At 36.8% G+C, this 19,211-nt stretch overlaps 1 protein-coding gene across 3 annotated transcripts in view; it reads left to right on the forward strand.

Annotated features, from left to right (window-relative positions):
- Window positions 1-19,211, forward strand: part of LOC148866995 (putative LRR receptor-like serine/threonine-protein kinase At1g56140) — a 69,590-nt gene that overhangs the window by 1,470 nt on the left and 48,909 nt on the right. For all 3 annotated transcript variants that reach the window (XM_088981601.1, XM_088981602.1, XM_088981603.1), the window contains exons 2-6: window positions 3,038-3,242; window positions 3,343-3,420; window positions 3,794-3,865; window positions 12,402-12,473; window positions 13,834-13,905. In XM_088981601.1, the coding sequence (XP_088837727.1) occupies window positions 3,038-3,242; window positions 3,343-3,420; window positions 3,794-3,865; window positions 12,402-12,473; window positions 13,834-13,905 (499 nt within the window). The remainder of the gene's footprint in view (window positions 1-3,037; window positions 3,243-3,342; window positions 3,421-3,793; window positions 3,866-12,401; window positions 12,474-13,833; window positions 13,906-19,211) is intronic.

A 19,211-nucleotide genomic window follows, 5' to 3' on the forward strand; every position in this document is an offset into this window, starting at 1 on the left:
CTTGTAAACTTCTCTATTTTCCAATTTGATTCTCAATCTGCTTCTTTGAACATTGATGCCAATACATAGAGAATAGTGTGGTCACAATTCATTCCTATATCATAAAATTCCACATACCAGCATTTTACAGGATGTCTGATACGTGGAAATCTTTTTGCACAGGACAAGTGAGAATCCTCAAAGTCCAATTTCATGGAACTCATTATGACCCCATGTCAAAAAGGGGAAACCAAAAAAAAATTAAATGAGAATGCATGCCAATACATAAAATTTATGACCACCAAATAAAAAGTTAGGGTTTCTAAAAGTTTTTTTGGTCCTTGGTGTCATAATGGGGGAAGCATGCCAATACGTAAGAGCAAAATTTGTGTACATTTTCTTATGGGTGGCTCATTTGGTACAGCTGTTGGCTTCTTCCAGTAGAGGTGGTGGGACTATGGATTTATTGGGGTGGGTTACCCCAAATTCTGTATCCATTAAAAAAAAAAAACAAAAACAAAGACTTTCTATATATGTCTATATAAAAAATTATGGGTTCTAAAAGTTTTTGGTCATTTTCAAAAAGGGGGGGTGGGGACTATGCTCCCCATTCTCGATCCTGATCCCTACTGAGGAAAAAAACCCAGCCTCCACCCCCAATCCCCAATGGAGGCAGGTTCCCCATTGGGGACCCAAATCCCCGAATTCTTTTCTCTTAAATTGAAAACTTGTTTTGCGAAAAATATATTTACTTAAAGGAAAAATAAAAATCACTAACTTAAATGGGTTTAACATTTAATTAACATCATTAACACCAATATAACATAAAAATTAAAATTTGTATAATAGCATTATTATAATTATACGAAATTATTTTCAAAATTTAAAATATAAATAATATTTTAAAATATTTAATATATATAATTGCATTCGGGGTTGGGGCGAGGCGGGGATTTCACTCTCCACTCCCATCCTTGTCCTGATCTGGTATATCAATTGGATGCCATCCTTGTCCCTGCCCCGCTAGAGCAGTCTCCGTCCCCGACCCATTGGGAGGCCAGGTACCCAATAAGGACGGGAAATTGTCATTCTTAATTTTGGCCCGTTTTTGTCTTTCAACCACTGTTTTTAAAATTGGATCGGACCGGACAGTTAAACCGGGAATCGATCACTTAATTGGTTTCGTTTTTTTTCCAAAATTATTTTTTTCTAAAATCGTTGATTTTGATCAACAAACTGCTGACCCGGTCGATTAATTATTCGAACAATTCGAACTGTTTTAACCATTTCCCAAGTTTTTAATTTTTTATCAGAATGAGCCGAAACGGTCAGACCGTTCGATAACCATACCCCTTACCGGTTCGTTTTTAAAAATCATGCTTTCAACTCCATTTCTTCTGGTCTGGAGTATAAGCCCGAACATAATGCGGGCTAGCCTGGATGCTTGGTCCAGGCCCATACATATATTATCTGGCAGTCTTAAAACGTTGTTACCCATGTAAAAATCCTGACCCGGTCCCAGATCAGCCCTGGCCCAAGATCATTATTAATTGAAAGGCATGTGATTCATTTAATTGGATCTTAATTTAGGATGGATTACATCCGATTTGCATTCCTAGCATTTTATTGGTCCATCTTGTTTGGTTCTATAATGCTCAGGGTGCAAGTCGGGGCGGATTAGGTCAGGTTGACCTCAACCCTTGTCCAACTGTGGTTTTGAGCTCCAACCTGTTATTCAACCTGAACTAGTCTATTCTAACCAGGAATGATCATTCTTGGCCAGACTTGGAAACTCAGACTGATCCATAATATATACTTAAATATACTCTATATTTTTTAAATAGACTTCAATATACTCCCAACAACCAGCGGGTATACCCTTTTAACCTTCAAAAAAAAAAAAGAAATTTTTATCTTTCAATCATTTTTTTTAATTTTCAAAGAGAACCAGGGAAATCCATACCCCAACAACCAGTGACTGCCTTCTACATTCCTCCTCTCCTGTTCTTTCTTAACTAGAGAAGTTAACGAGAGATGGTGGCCCAACCCTACCTTTCTCTCATCGCATACTAGGAGACCTAAACTCAACTTCCATGACCATATGCTGATCATATTTTTTTTCTTTGACATTTATTTGTTTAATGATTTTATTGGTTCTTTTAGTATAAAAATGAAAAGAGAAAAAAAAAAAGAAATGTTTTGAATAAAAGTTGGGTTGAAAAAAATCAACCCTAACCCTAACCCAAAAATCAACTTAACCGGCTTTCCCAACCTAATCCAACTTGACATTTTTTTTTGGATCCGGTTCTAGCTAACCTGGATGAAGTTGTGGTCCTAGTTTGGACTGCAAATCAGGCTGGCTGGGCCAGGTTCAGATTAGTTCAAGTCCAACCCTAAGAATTGAGCCCAAAGCTTGAGACTAGCCAGAACCTGAGGTCAAGTCCAAACTATTCAACTAGGCCCAACCCGCACTAAAATTTGATACAATAGAGTTGGTTTATTAAAATAAAAATGCATGTATACATGGAAATATATCTATCATACAAATTATATAATCAAGCTAAGCTCAGGTTCAAGCTACCTAAAGACTAAGCCTGAATTCAACCCTAAAAAATTAAAACACCCAAAAATTTTGAACCCAGGCTTTGCCGGAGGACCCAAAATCCAAACCCAGCCCATATGAAATTGTGGGTTGGTCCGGTTGGATCAGTCAAGGATCGGGTTGGACCCGCCCAAATTGCACCCTTAGTCCTAACAAAGGTACCAACCTACTAAATCAAAGCCCTTCGATTTGTTGCTATGGCCCCACCTTAACTCATATGAAATGATTTGTTGATGGGACCACATCTAAGGCCATGATTTTCTGTTTTAGCCACGATGTCGTGGCATAAGAACTCCAAACGTGTTTTGCGCATCCACCGGTCACTGCTGTTTAGGCTATATGTTTGCGGTTACGAAAATTGAAAATGAAACTGCGCAAAACTCTTCTACTGGTTTGTGTAAACATAACAGTACGTTGACTTAACGAAGTGATGAGGTTGATGGTGGGGTGGTACAGTGGCAGCTTTAAACACCATCTTCCAAAGATGGGGAATCTCATCCCAGGATTCCGACTCCGCTTATCAGTGGAATACGACGGGAGATGTCTGCAGTGGTTCTGCCATCGCAAGCGTCGCAGGTGTCATTGACATTGAGACATTCAACCCGGGGATTATATGCGATTGCAAATACAACAATCGTTCTACTTGTCATATTACACGCCTGTAAGTGCTCTCTCACTCCATCCCTTTCATTGTTATGTATGTAGCTACTGGGTTGGGAAAACAGAATGAGAAATCTCACTTATGGTGTTCGTTTTGCCAGCAAAGTAATGGATATGGGGGCGAAAGTTCAAGGGGGAATTCCGGAAGAGCTCCGCAACTTGACTTATCTCGAATATCTGTATGGTTTCTTCTCCCTTCCACAAGTTGTTTTCAATTTCATGTACTTGAATTGAACTGAGCTTTTTAAATATGCTCAAAATACCCTCTTAAACATGGGCCTATATATATTATAGGCTCTGTTAAAATATCTGCACTTCATTCTAGGCTAAGGGTGTTTTTGGCTATCATGGTGATCAACATTTTCTTCCTTTATTGTTATTATTGGTGTATACATGGCTTTCCTTTTGAATAAATATCTGCTACGCCCGTTGGCGTAGCTTTGGGCTTTCATGGTTGAGGTTTGGCAAAAAATTGTGATGTGGACTCTGCAGAACAATGCTATACAGTTTTAAATCCACGCATTAAGTGAAGAGTAATTAATATTTTTGCAGGAAGTTGGATAAGAATCACTTGACAGGTCCCCTACCAGCATTTCTTGGCAACTTAACTAAATTGCAAGTATTGTAAGTAAAACTCATTCCTGAAAACTTGTTAGTTACTATTATTCAAGAGTTGATAAACTTGTTATTTACTAGTATTTCTCACCTGAAAGTTTACTCTTATTAATTTTTTAAGCATACAATGGAAAATATCAAAATTTAATCCAAACTGGAACTATGAGAGATGTTGATGCACCACAATCATGCTTGGTAAAGAATTTTTTGAATACTGCACGTAAGTGGTAAGAATTTGGGAGCACCCCATGTTGAGACATGTGACTGAATTGAATACTTTCTCTGAGAAAATGAAATGAAAATGTAAAAAATGACCATCATATATATTTTTAGGGTAGACATTAAGATTAAGGTTACAAGTGCAGACATCAAGATATCCATAAGACTACACTAATACATACATATATTTTGACTACAAAATGTGTCTAGTATATATGTATGTACTTAAATAAAAATAAAAAAGCAAATAAATTATTAACCACAGGATGAATAGAAAAAATGCAATAAGTTTGATTTGATTCAAACTTTAGACATATGGTTTTGGGCTGAGCACAGAGCTGATTTTTGATAGCCTTGGATTGAGGTAATCTCAAATTGGCTTGAGTTTGCAGCCCCAAAAGTTGTTCACTATTTATACACCATCTAATCATAAAGCCCTCAAGTAAATGATAAAAAGTGGGATTTGATTCCAACTTCCAAGTTTCTGCTACAACCATCTAGATACCTTACAAGTAAGCTAGCCGACATTTTACTTAGAAATACAATTTGAATTGATCTAGGAATAATATTATATTAGACATTCCCAGACCTGAAATATTTACATCATATGCTAAGAATAACATAGCATTTTCTTGCCAAGTGCTACATTCTACTTTAATTTCACTTCGCTTCAAAAAGTAGTACAGGAAATTTTATAGTTCTCAAAGACGATGTTTAAAGAGCAGAATTGTTTTATTTGGCAAAAGGTCTTCAAACAGTTGATGATCATAGAATGACTGAGAGCCTCTAGTTCATGATCATTTCATGGAGATGATTGGTTACATTTATGAACTGAAGTTTCAAGGACTGGTTTAGATTTAACATTAAGATCAAGCAATATTCACATCTTTTCTTCCTTTCTGTAATTAGTTTATATTGAATAAAAATATAAACAAGATAAATATCACCTTTCCTGCTCTCTGTAATATATTACACAGCAAAGGAATTAATAAAGAAGGAAAAACTTGTTACTTATGGAAGTAGGTTGTTCTAAGTCCAATAGAAAATGGAAGAGAAATCTTGAGAAGAAGGCCCTGAAGAAACATGGTCAGATATTGGAAGAAGAACTGTCCACACCTAGAATTGATCAAGAAGAACATGCTTTCTGAAGATATGTTCTAAGCTCAGATCATTGATACAAATGTGTTGCTCACTTTTGTTTCTACCTAATGTATTGACTTAGAAGCATCTTCTCATATGTGTAGCACTTTGTAAAGGTTTGAAGAAAGTGGAAGGCTTATTGAGGATAATTAAGATGGTAATCTACCTGGGGACTTCTATAACAGTTGAGGCTACTTCCGTAAGAACAATAGAATTAGCATTAAGGAAGATTTTTGATGTTTAAAAGATTGTTTTTTATACCTTAAATAAGAAATTCGATTTCTGTTTCTAAATTGTGGGGTGATGGTCATTCTTGTTTCTAGTAATAAGATTACTACAAAATTGAATAAACAAATTCATTATTTCAAGAAACATGGAGAATGGTTCCTTTGTCTTGTATCCTTCTTTAGAAACTAAGTGAAAAAGTTTCACCTAATAGCTTTCATAAGAGAATTTATGATACCATTAATCCACTTACCTATAGAATTTTAGACTTGGTTATATTAATGTTATTTTATTCACAAGACTAGTAAAGGATAGTCCCTTAGATTCTCTAATAGTATATTCCTACTTTAAACATTGTTTACTTTTTTTTTTGTAGAAAAACATTGTTTACAAGGTAAGATGATAAAAAGACCATTTCTAGGAAAATCCCTAATAAGCATAAGTGTGTTAGACTTTGGCATATATTGATGTATGTGGCCCTTGAATATTAGGGCAAGAGGTGGATATGTTTACTTTGTTGTTTTTACCAATGACTTTTTATGTTGTTGTTTTTACCAATGACTTTTTATGGTTTGGGTATGCTAATATCACAAACAAGTTAGGATCCTTTCAATGGTGTGGTAGAAAGAAGAAAAAGAACCTCATTAGATATGATCCAATCCTTTCTAAGCCACTAGTCTCTTAGAATTCCCTTAACTTTCTAGGGATATGCATTAAAGATTGTAATTATTTGTTAAATAAAGTTCCAACCAATTTAATTCTAAAAACTCCTTATGAGCTATGGACTAGTAAAAAAGACACTTCAAAGTATGAGGTTGCTATTGATGTTTCTTGTTCTTTTAGCTCCTAGCCAGGTTAGAGTCCTTAGAAGGAAGGACACCTTTATCAAGGAGGGAAGTTCATTCCCACTTTTATTCTAAAGTTTTTTCCACAACTGTAATAGGATTATAGGTATAGTTACCCATCATTCTGAGTTTCAGAATGTTGACATTCCCATGGCCATGTGGAATGCCCCATTTAGAGCTAAGTATAAGGAAGTTAGGTGAATTAAAATGGAGGTTTTAATAAAAATTAGACATATAAGGTCGTGGACTTACCTAACTGTTATGAATTAGTGGGTTTGGATTTTCATAATAAAGTATAGAACTGATAGGTCTATTGAGAGATACAAGAAAACACTGGTTGTTAAAAGGTAATACACAGACCCATTGAGTTGACTATTTGGTGACCTTTGCACCGGTAACCAAAATGAACTCATTGAGAGTGCTCCTAACTCTAACAGCATAATATTCTTAGCCACTTCATCAACTACATATGAAAAATGCATTTTTAAATGGAGATTTACTCAATTTATTTATGTGTATTTGAGGCATAGTATGCTTTTGGCAAGAGAGGAAATTTCTATAGTACAACATATATTGTTTAGTAACATGTTTAATTTCTTTGGTTGACACAATTTGGTTAAGGGCTGCTATTGATGCAATTGCCTAAAACATGATCTGTGAGTTCATAAGTTTGGTTAAGGGGGCTGTGATATATGCAGCATAATATATATATATATATATATATATAGGTTCCTAAATGTTTCAATATACTTGGTTGTTCCTAATAATAAGGAATGTGTAAAATTTTGATTGTGTATTCATTATCACTTTACAAGTGAAATCTTGATTGTATATATGTACGTGGTGCTGTGTAACAGTGTTCCTCAATGATAGGAACTGATGACTATAGTTACAACAGAATTGACAAAAGTAAAATAGATTCAAACATGGTCATGTGTATAATCAACTCTAATACTCCCTCTTAAGTTGGGGATTAGATGCAATGAATCAATTTGCATATCAAATTTTGAAATATATTTTTCCCTCAAAGACTTTAAAACATTTTCTATTCAAAAGATAAGTAGAAATGGATGTTGGTTTGATGAGACCTGATTGAATCTTTTTTTTGAACAATAAATAAATTCAGATTTCATTAAAACAGAAAAAACAAATTACAAAGGAGAGGTAAGAACTCTTAACTCTCACCGAATATTAAAAGCATAGTTACAATTGAGTCCAAAACAATTGATTTCTTCCCAACCCTTGTTTTACCAAAGCACCAGCAGAACTATTAGCTGTTCTTTTAACCCAACTAACTCTCACATCCATATATTGTATCGGCCATTTAAATTTCTTCTGTTCATTGCTGTAATTCTATAGTCTTGCTTCTTCCTTTTGCAACCAGTCCACCACCAGCTTTGAATCTCCTTATAAAATCAATTTACTGATGTTCATATCCTTTGATCTTTGCACTCTTTGCATATGAACACTCCTATGTCAAGCTTCCTTGCTTGAGGAACACTTGTCCTCGGGTCTTAGTAGATCCCTAAGAATGACTTACGATTATGCTTCCATTGTGTTGCTTTGTTAATGACTTCTTGATAGGTAATTGGTGGTGTAAACCTCCAATACCAAGAAAAATTCCTTCACTAAATCTCTCAACCTTTGAAGTTTATTTCATGTTCCTTAGAGAGGCCAGTTTTCCTTAGATCAAATTGGTGTAAATAAGGATCTTTGCAACTTTGTAAGTCAAATCTCCAATATAACAAGTGTGGTCTCCATGATTTTCAAGTTCATCAAGGATGTCAAAAGCTTCCTTTTGGGCAATGGGTTCTTCGTAAAAAATTGGAGGGTTTCCCATTCGATATCTTCTTCCTCAAGAATGGGTTTTAACATAGGAGGGGTGTCACTTTTTTGTTCATTCTCTTTCACCATTGTAAGAGCATAAGCTTCCTTAGTTCCTTCTAACATCTCGTCATATTTAGAGAATAAGTTGCTTCTCTCCACTTTAGAAGGCTTGGGAATACTCTGTAATTTGGAAAGGCTTAATATAACCTTTGAAAAAGGAGTAAGTATTTTTGAACCCATCATAAACAACTCTTCTATCACATTGCCATGGACGACTAAGAAGAAAATGACAAGCATCCATATAAACATCATCACACATCACATCATCTTTGTACTTCTTACAAATGGAAAACTGAATCAAGTATTGTTTATCAACTCTTACCTCATTTCCTTTGTAAAACCATGAGAGCTTGTAAGGGTGAGAATGCCTCTTTGTCTTCAGGTTCAATTTCTTTACCATAGATGTAACTACCACATTTGTACAGCTTCCTCCATCAACAATGATGTCAGACGCCTGCCATGAGAAGTGCAACATGTATGGAAGATGTCTTTTCTGAGCCAAGCTTCTTCTTCCACATGGATTTCATTAAAGTTGTGACAAATAATGAGAAACTATCCTTGATCAGCATAAATCAGTTCTTCTTCTAATTGCTCCTTAGAATATTGTGAATCTTCTTTTGGCCTCTTCTTCAACAAGAGAAACCATCTTCTGATTGGGGCAATCGGATGCAATGTGACCAGAACCTTGGCACTTGAAACATCCAATCTGTTTGACATTGGAAGAGTGTGGCTGTCCAGAACTAGCCACACTATCTTTCTTAAAAGTTAATTTTGAAGTGGTGGTCTCAAGGCTGTAGTATACTTAGAATCAGAGATGTTGCCTTGCTTTGAACCATTAACATGGTCAAGAAATCAATAACTTCTCCCATATGCCTCTTTAAATTATTGCTTACCTTCATTGTATTGAGAAATATATTGTATTTGGTTGTATTTGGGTTTTCTTTTAGGGAGAATGTTGGAGGTTATAAGGGTATATTTGTAATATTGATAATTTTTTGGGGACTTATATGTATTTATGGAAGAAAGAGGGGCCTGTGTGTAATTCTAATATAATTTGGCCTCTTGCTTATTTAATCCATTGCTTGTTTGGGATTAGGGTTGAGTGAGTGGGGACATTTGTTGTGAGTGCATAGAGAGGTCAGTCTTGTATCTCTTCTTCTCATAGTGGATGTTTTCTCTCTCTCCTTTGGATGTAGGCTACTGAGCTGAACCATGTTAAATCTTTGTGCTCTCTCTTTCTTCTTTCTTCTTCTTTTTTTTTTTTTTTTCTATTTTCTACTTGGTTTACTATTCTCTTTCCTGCTGTTTGACATGGTATCAGAGCAGGTCACGACCTGATTTGTTTTCCTTGTGAACTGCATATTGGTGTGAACACTCTGCTACCCATCAGCCTTGCCTTCTATCTGCCAGCACTGCATCATGTAGGGACCACTTTGCAAAGAAAAGGTTACAAACCTTTAATAGTAGTAACTGATTAAGGAGGTTAAAGGTTTGTAGGGGGCTTTAGTGTTAAATCAGTAAATAGTTTTAATAAGTTTGGGGCTTCAAACGCTAAAACTGATGCGACTTGGTCTTGAAGGGGAGAGAAAGGGGTGATCATTTCAGCCCAGCCCGACTCGGAAATTCCAGGCTTGGGCCCGGGCCCATATCAGGCCCGCAAATTTTAGGGCCTTACTTGGGCTTAATACTTCAAGCCCAGCCCACATATATTTAAACTTACACATTTTGTGTGTAATGTATACATATGTATACATGTTATTTTACATTATATTATATATTTTATACATAAATATTATAACATGACATGTATAATTTATATTATATGTAATACTTTATATTATATAATGTATAAAATAAGTTTATATGCATGTTATGTCATTTAATATATAGATATGTAATGCTTTATATATGAGTGACATTGGCCTGGAATCAGGCCCGGCCCGGCCCGGGCCTGTATTGACCTAGACTAGGGATTATGTTTCAGGCATGGAACCCCGGGCTGGGCCGGGCCCGGGCCTGGGCCTAAGCTATAGCCCTTATTATAAGTACAAAGCCCGGCCCGGCCCATGATCACCCCTAAGAGAGGGAATTGGATTTGGTGACTTCTAGTTATGAAATCATAGAGAAAAGGAAGGATGTGTCGAAGGCCTTGGAAGTTTCTGATGGTATTGGTGTCTTCTGTTGGTATGAAATTTGTAAGTTGGTGGCTGGGACAGGTGGGCACACTGGAGATAAAAATGGTGTGATTGGATTAGAGTCTTGTCCTCTATAATCAAATGATCTAAGCTTAGTGCCTAGCTCGGTTTCTATCCAAGAAGCGGTGATTCAAGAGAGAGAGGCTGTTGTAGAAGGTTTGTTGTTTGTTCACTGGTTGCTCTGGGGGGTGGAAGTGGGGATTGAGGATGAATCAGGGAATGGTGTGGAGGCGGTTGTAGGAGGTGGGGGGGTACTATGGGGGACAATATGGAGAGGGATGGTGTAGAAGTGTTGGTGATGTAGAGCTGGTAGTTAATGATTGCAGTCAAAAGAATGGATGTGATGGTGCGGAGAAGGACAAGGCTCTTCTTCAAAGGAGTTGCAAAGATTATTTGGTAGAAGTGGTAGTTGGAAATATTGGAGTTGATCTGTGTAGGAGGAAGGTGTCTAATAAGATAAATTTTGGTGAAACTTCAATCCTAAGACAGCTTTGAAGAAACCCAGAGGTCAAGTAAATCCCACATTGTGCATGTTATCATGGTTTTCTCGTGGTTAAAAGAGGGACTTGTTGGGGCAGGTCCTAGCAAAGGTATAAAAAAATTATTCAAGAGAAATGTGGTGAAATTTAGAGCCATGAACCAAAAGGTCCTTGCTTGTGAAAATCTACATTGCCAAGATGTTAATGCAGTGCCTCTTTAGGGGAGTTGGAGGGGAAAGGAGCTCTATAGGAAAGGAGGGTGGTAATGAAGGTTTGGGCAAAGTTGACAAGATGCTCTCTGAGGTGTAGGAAGTGAAGCAAGAAAATTTGGATCTAAAGAAAATTGTATAAGAATGTAGAGGTTTGGAAGTCTTTGGGGTCTGTTTTTCTTGGGAAAAGAGGTTTTCTCCAGAAGAGCTTTTGAGGAATTTGAGAAAAGAAAAAGGAAGAGTCTTAAGAAAACCACTTCAGGGGAAAGGGGAGAGGTGTGGTCAAGGAAGAAGGGCAGGAAGATGACTTCAATGGGGAGGACTAATCTCAGTCCTTAAGAGGAGTTTGTGGAGATCGGCATCAGTGGTTTTAAATAAGGGAGCCTCTTTTTCCTGTTAGATCATTAGTGGGGGAGCAATTGGGAGGTGTTTGAATTTCAAGTAGTGTTGTTGATATTTTTGCTTTGTCCTTTTGAGTAGTCATTAGTTTGAGTTGTTGACATTACCTTAACATCATAGGAGTGATAAAAGTGATAAAAGCAAAAGAAAAAGAGAAGAAAGATGATAAAGAACTGTGCAAAAGTAGATGGAGAGAAGACAAGAAGAAAGAGGGAGAGCAACCAAGGAGAAGCCACTTTTTGTCTCCTTGACTCTCGACCCTTGGTTTATTTCTATTTCATAACTGCTGAAATTAAAAAGTTATAAAAGCAAAAGAAAAAGAGAATAAAGATGATAAAGAACTGTGGAAAAGTAGATGGAGAGAGGAGAAGAAGAAAGAGGGAGAGCAACCAAGGAGAAGCCACTTTTTGTCTGCTTGACTCTCGACCCTTGGTTTATTTCTATTTCATAACTGCTGCAATTACAACTATGCCCCAGTAAGTGAAACTCATACAAAGGTAAGATGGTGAGCTGGAAAGAAAGACAAGAGTTCTCCCCAAACTAACTTTAACACATTGCTTAAATACTCTTTGGTCATAACCAATAACTAGGGGACTGAAGGATCACTTTATATTAGACCTCTAATAGACATCACTAGATTATTCTTTTATAGCTTATAATATGTTTAGTTTTGAGCGACAATGTAACTTTAGATCTGTCTAATGTAAAGTTATTGAACTTTTTCTTTTCTTTTTTATTTCTATTCATCTCATCATAAACATGTCTTTCTTTGTGACTCTTTATAACTGTACATAGTCTCGACTTTATATTGCTTTTCCACATTGTTTATTGTTTCATATTCATGCACCAATTCTAAATGTTGCCACTTATCTGTATTTCACTGGTTACCATTATTCGTTTTGGTTTCTACCATTTTATGTTAGTGACATTTGTTTCAATTTTACCAGGGCTACTGCTTATAATTCATTGTCAGGATCAATTCCAGAGGAGCTTGGAACCCTTAAGGATCTAGTTGTTTTGTGAGATATCTCCATAACCTTTTCTCTAATGTAAACAATAACTGAGTATGAGTTACACGTAACAAATCTAATGACAATGGAAAACCTTCATTACCTAATTATCTTGTTGGGTATCCCCATGTTCTTTTCTCTAAGATAAATAACATAAAATTTATTCAAAATTGGTATTTGACTAGAGTTTGATACATCCAGAATGAATATCAAGGTTTGATTTTGACTGCCAAGCATGGGTTGGGTGGATTGACCCATATGTTATGCATCTAATTAAAGCTCCAAGCACCCTAGGGGCAAAAGAATTAATTAGCACTATTCTATTGATATTATTATATGTATTTTTTTATCAACAACCATGGAGTTTATTAATGAAAAAGATAATTCAATCATCTCTAAAATAAGCCAAGGAGAGATAAAACCCCTTATTTCTCCCCACTTTCCTATCTTTTTGTTACAATTGAGCCCAAAGAAATTGCTCTCCCGATCCCTTGTTAGCTAATGTATCCACCAAGTTGTTGGCAATCTTTTTTACCAATTGGAATTTCACTTCCATGTCTTTAGTCAACCATCTAAATTGTTTCTTGTCATTTCTGAATTTCAACATCATCTCATTGCTTTGCAACCAACCCACCACCAACTTGCAATCACCTTCAATGATTATCCATTTAATATTTAGGCTTCTTGCTTTTTTACTCCTAGCATGCTAGGACTTCAGCTTTTAGAGAGTCACCGAAAGCAATCAGACTTGAATAGAGAGTAATTATATGACCCTTTCCAATTCTAAACACCCCACCTATTCCTGACAACCTTTGAATTGGCCATATTGCTGGCATCGAAATTCAGCTTAATGAATCCTTTTTCCAGTGGCAACCAAACAGGAATAATGGCATTCTTAGGTATAGAAGTCCCTGCAACTTCCCTCCAATTTTTATCCTTTTGATCTTGCTTTTTTTACTCCTTGCATTATAGGACTTCGGCTCTTAGACAGTCTCCAAACATACTTGGATAGAGAGCAATTATATGAACCTTTCCATTTCTAATGAATCCTTTAGAAGAGTAAGTTTTCTAAACCCCTCATAGTAATTATCAAAATAATCAATAAAATTTTTAGTGGTCACCCCTCCATGAGAGTAAAGATTGGGAATATAAAACCTTCTAAGCTATGAAAATGAAAATTTACAATGATTAGAGAATTATCAGAATAAAAGCTAGAAAACTGTAATTAATTGCAACCATGTATATAACTGCGGCAACTAAATGCTAATACGATGTTGATTGGTTTCATATTTTATGTTGGTAAGAAAAAGGAATAAATTTAATACTTAATTTAAAAAGTGTGTATTTTTATTGTTTGTATTTTGCACAGGTCTTTGGAATACAATAATTTCTCAGGAGCACTCCCTTCGCAATTAGGGAATTTAATCAATCTTGAACAAATGTAAGTTTTAATTATGTGTGTGCATGTGTACACGTGTGATTTTATGTCTATGTGAATAATAAAAAGTTGATATTACAATATGGGGTGAAAATTAGGTTTGTCTAGTTTTACTCTTTTCATTTGAGGACATCAACTAACTTGAGGTCTCAGAACCTGTGAATCCATACTAGAAGTCTAATAATAGTATTGGGGTAGTTATATTCTTAAGCCTAGTAAGAACCATAAAATTCTTGTAAGCTATGCCATTAATCATTACGATGGAGGGAAGTTAGTTCTAAAGTACTTAGGTGGCCTTAACTTGCTAAAATGACCAAAATGCCTAGTGAGAAAGGGTTATTTTAAAATACTTAGTCCACTTCATTCACAAACATAGAAAATTCTAAGGTTTAGAGACGTGATTTATGGTACCAATATATGGAGAGTATATGGAGATTATAAATGTTGCAAAATTTTTAGAGGATTTAGAATCTAAAATGTGCAATTCTTTGGGGTGCAATATTTACAACATATAGTACTCTACTATGTGAAAGTACGTTTTTATTTTATTAAATTGCTTATATATAATATATAAACAATTATATTTGTTTTCTTCTAGGAAGAAGAGAAGAAAGGATGAAGAAGAGAGAAGAAGGAAGAGAAGAGGAAGAGAAGAGAAGGAGAAGAGAGAATGGCTGGTTGGAGCCAAAACTCTTATCTGGCAGCACCCAGCTTTCTATTTATATCAATGAGATAAAAAATAAAAGAGGGAAAATTACATGCTTGCCCCTGGCAGCACACCCTAATAAAAACAACAATAAAAAAACAGTAAACAAGCTGACAACACCCTAAGACTAACAACACAAAAGACTATAACAACAAAAACAACTAAGAAATCATTCTAACAATACTCCCTCTCAAGTTGGGTTGAATATCTATCATGCCCAACTTGTCACATAGCTCATTATGTCGTAAGTGTGGAAGTCCCTTTGTGAGAACATCAGCCAGCTGCTCCCTGGAGTTAATATATGGCGTGCAGATTTCACCCTCTTCTAATTTCTCTCGTATGAAGTGCTTGTCCACTTCAATGAGTTTTGTCTTGTCATCTAGGACAGGGTTAGTAGCAATGTTTATGGCTGCCTTATTATCACAGTAGAGAGACATGGGGCTATTAATTGGGAACCCAAGCTCCCCTAGTAAATTCTTTAACCAAAGTGCTTCAGCTACCCCATGGGCCATAGCCCTATACTCAGCTTCAGCACTAGATCTTGCAACTACATTTTATATTTTACTCCTCCATATCAATAGATTTCCTTCCACAAAAGTGCAGTACCCACTTGTGGTTTTCTTATCATCCACATCACCTGCCCAATCAACATCTGTATAGACTTTCGCTTAATGGTTGTGCTTATGAAATAGCAAGCCAGTTCCTGGATACTTCTTTAGGTACCTAAGAATTCTTTCTGCAGCCTTCATATGTGGTATCTTAAGGGAATGCATAAACTGACTTAGAACACCAATCGGATAAACTATGTCCGGGCGTGCCATGGACAAGTAAAGCAATCTTCCCACTAGTCTTTGAAACTGTTTCACATCTTTTAGAGGTTCACCATCACAACTGCCCAATTTATTATCAACATCCATAGGGGTGTCTGCTGGTTTTGCAGCTAGCTTGCTTGTGTCTTGTAGCAAATCTAGGATGTACTTCCTTTGAGAGATGAAGATACCCCTTTTTGAGCAGGCAACCTCAATCCCAAGAAAGTACTTTAGGGGACTCAGATCCTTTACCTCAAATTAGGAAGCCAAGAACTCCTTCAACCTTTATATTCAGAGCTCCAATTCCCTGTAATAATGATATCATCCACATACACTACCAACACTGCAACTTGTTCCTAACACCTCTTAACAAAGAGAGTGTGATTAGACTGAAATTGTTTGAATCCTACCTGCTGAACTGCCATATGAAACATATTGAACCATGCTCTAGGAGATTGTTTTAGGCCATAGAGAGACTTTCTCAACTAGATCACCATTTAAGAAAGCATTTTTTATATCAAGTTGATGTAATTCTCAGTCAAGATTTGCAGCCAATGATAACAAAACCCGAATTGAATTCATCTTCGCTATAGGGGAAAATGTCTCATCATAATCAATACCATAAACCTAAGTGTACCCTTATGCTACCAACCTCGCTTTGTATCTTTCTACCATTCCATCAGCCTTGTGTTTCACTATAAACACCCATTTACACCCCACAGGTTGTTTCCCTTTTGGAACATCCACTAACTATCAAGTGTGATTCTTATGGAGGGCATTGATCTCCTCCTTCATAGCATCTGCCCATTCAAGATAAGTTAGAACCTCTGCCACATTTTTGGGTATGGGAATACTATCAACAACAGATAAGAATGCATGGTAAGAGGGGGAAATATGGTCATAAGATACGTAGTGGGTAATAGGGTGTTTGGTAGTACATGACTTGACTCCCTTTCTATGAGCAATTGGAATGTCAAGTTCATCCACAACTGAAATGGGAATAGGGGAATCAATAGGGACAAGGGTGCCTGGTTCATTTGGACTTACCTCCTAGGAGTCTGATGGCGTTGGTTGCTCAGTATCCGATAGCTCTACTTCTTTAGAACACTGTTGGTCTTTAAGGCATGTACGCAGGAAGACACGAAATGGAGTTGGATTCGGAATAGAGGGAAGAGAGACTTGGTGAACCTGTTTTTCCTCCTCTGTACTACTCTCCCCCTGAGGAGAAGCAGGGTAGAACGGTTCAGACTCGAAGAAGGAAACATCCATAGAGACAAAGTACTTATGACCAACAGGATCAAAACACCGGTACCCCTTTTGAGAGGAGGGATACTCAAGGAAGATATATAGAATAGACCGAGGGTCCGACTTACCACGAGGAGACAAATCATGAACAAAGGCATGACAACCAAACACTCTCATAGGGATGGAAAACAAAGGGGATTGAGGAAACAACAATTGATGGGGGGACTTGTAGTTCAATACTCTAGAGGGCATGCAATTGATGACATATGCAGTAGCAAGTACAACATCTACCTAGAAACGTTTCAGCACATTCATATGTAACATCATCCCTCATGCTATTGCAAGAAGGTGTCTATTCTTTCTTTTAGCAACACCATTTTGTTGTGGTCTTCTTGCACATGAATTCCTGTGAAGGGATCCATGGGAAGCAAAAAATTCATTAAGCTCACCATGGAAATATTCTTTTGTATTATCTAATTGAAAGATCAGAATCTCAACATGAAATTATGTGAACACCATCCTTTGGAAGTCCCTTATAATCTTTGGGACTTTGTCTCTGGTACACATAGGAAATATCCATGTATAATGGGAAAAGTCATCAATCAATGTGATAAAGTATTTATATCCACCCTTTGAAGTTATAGTAGTAGGCCCCCAGACATCAGAATGCACAATATGGAAAGGGAAATTTTCTCTTTTATTACATAAATGAAAAGTTGTTCTCATTGTTTGCTCAGTTGACACATTTGACATTGAAAATTTGACATCGAACATGACTTAAATAAAAACAGAAACAAACACTTTAATATTTCAAAGGACACATGGCCTAGACGATCATGCCACAAAAAAACTCGACTCTTATTGGATTGACCCAACTATGTGACTCTAAAGATGGCCCAATTGAAGATGACACTAAGAAACCAGCCTTGTTGTCGACAGTATAGAGACCATCTACTAAGCTTCCTCTACCAATCATCCTCCTAGAAGTTAGATCCTGAAAAATACACGAACCAAGAAAAAATGGTTACACTACATTTTAAAGAATTTGTGATACTACTAATGGAAAGAAAATTGATAGGAAGTTTAGGTACATGTAACACATTATTAAGGTCGAGGCCATGGGGAAGAGATATTAATCTCTGGCCTGCAATGGATGAGAATGATCCATCTGCAAGCCTCACCTTATCTCTCTTGGACAATAGGCTATAAGACTGGAAAAGATTTGGCTTACCAATCATGTGGTTCGAGGCCCCTAGATCAATAATCCAAGGGGAATCAGTGGTAGTGGAAACATGGAAGGTAGAGGCCGCATTACCTAATGTAGATGCAAATGAAGTAGGAGTACTAGTAACTAAGTTGGCAATTTGACGTAGAGCCCTACTATACTTCTAGATGATTACGGAATGAGTTCATGATATCCTCCTTAGGGTCAAAACTCGTGGACTGTTCCTGTGTAGCACCCAGGTTATAGGTAGATAGACCTGTTCATGGGCCGGGTAGGTCTTTCACTAGTTATTAATAGAATCTGATACCTGAGCCCGGCTTGATTGTCAGGCTTGTAATTGGGGCCTGAGCCCGACCCTCATAAAAGTCCGAAGCCTAGGCCCGAGCCCGAAGCCCGACCTATTGTTCCCAAATTGCAACTGTTTTCTTTCTAAATTGTTCCCAAATTTTCTAAAGTATTGATTTGATATAAAAGGTTTTTGAAGTTTTGTTTAAGGCCAATAATATGGTGGACTTGGATTGTTTGGGTGGAGGAGGTGGAAGGGTAACAAGTGTGTGTGATCGAGTGAGAAGATCAGGGAAGTTTAAAGGTTGAAGAAAGAAAGTGTGAAGATGGATTCGAAAGAGAGAGAAAAGGCCAAAAGAGGGAAAAGTTGGGTTAGGGTTTTGGGTTAAAAATAAAAATAATTAATATATAAAATATATTATATAATATATACAAATATTTATATATTTTTTATTATATAAAATAAAGTCGGGCCTGGATTTTATGATAAATCCTGAGCCCGGCCCAAAAATAAAGTGGGCTTAGTGTTTTGGGCCCAACTTCAGGCCCGCGGGCCTAAGAATATGCCTAAGCCTAGGCCGGGCCGTTAGGCTACCCGGCCCATGAACAGGTCTACTGATAGACTGAAAATTTTGATCTGCCATATTTGCTGCATTGTACTTCTGACCCTATGCCTTTTTTTTGTGTTTTTGATAAGTAGACCCTCCTTACCTTGCTCTTCCTTTTTCATAGCCCACTTCGGTTTCCCAAAGAACTCCCAACATGTGTTACGAGTATGTTTTGAATGCTGACAGTGAGTACACCACAACTTGTCCTTGTTATCAGCTTTCTTGGGATCACTTTTCTTTCCTACATTAGTATCACCTATTGCAGCTAATGCAATCCGCTACTCCCCCTCAGTTGCAACCATTACACTTCGTCTACTTTCCTCAAATTGGGCCAAGGCATACACCTCTTGGACTAAAGGCAATTTGCGACTTCCCAAAATCTGAACTCTTAGAGGCTCATACATAGGATTCAATCCCATCAAGAAAGCAAA

This window comes from Nelumbo lutea, chromosome 3 (assembly GCF_056320005.1).
Source record: "Nelumbo lutea isolate HS-2025 chromosome 3, American lotus-T2T, whole genome shotgun sequence".
NCBI lineage: Eukaryota > Viridiplantae > Streptophyta > Magnoliopsida > Proteales > Nelumbonaceae > Nelumbo > Nelumbo lutea.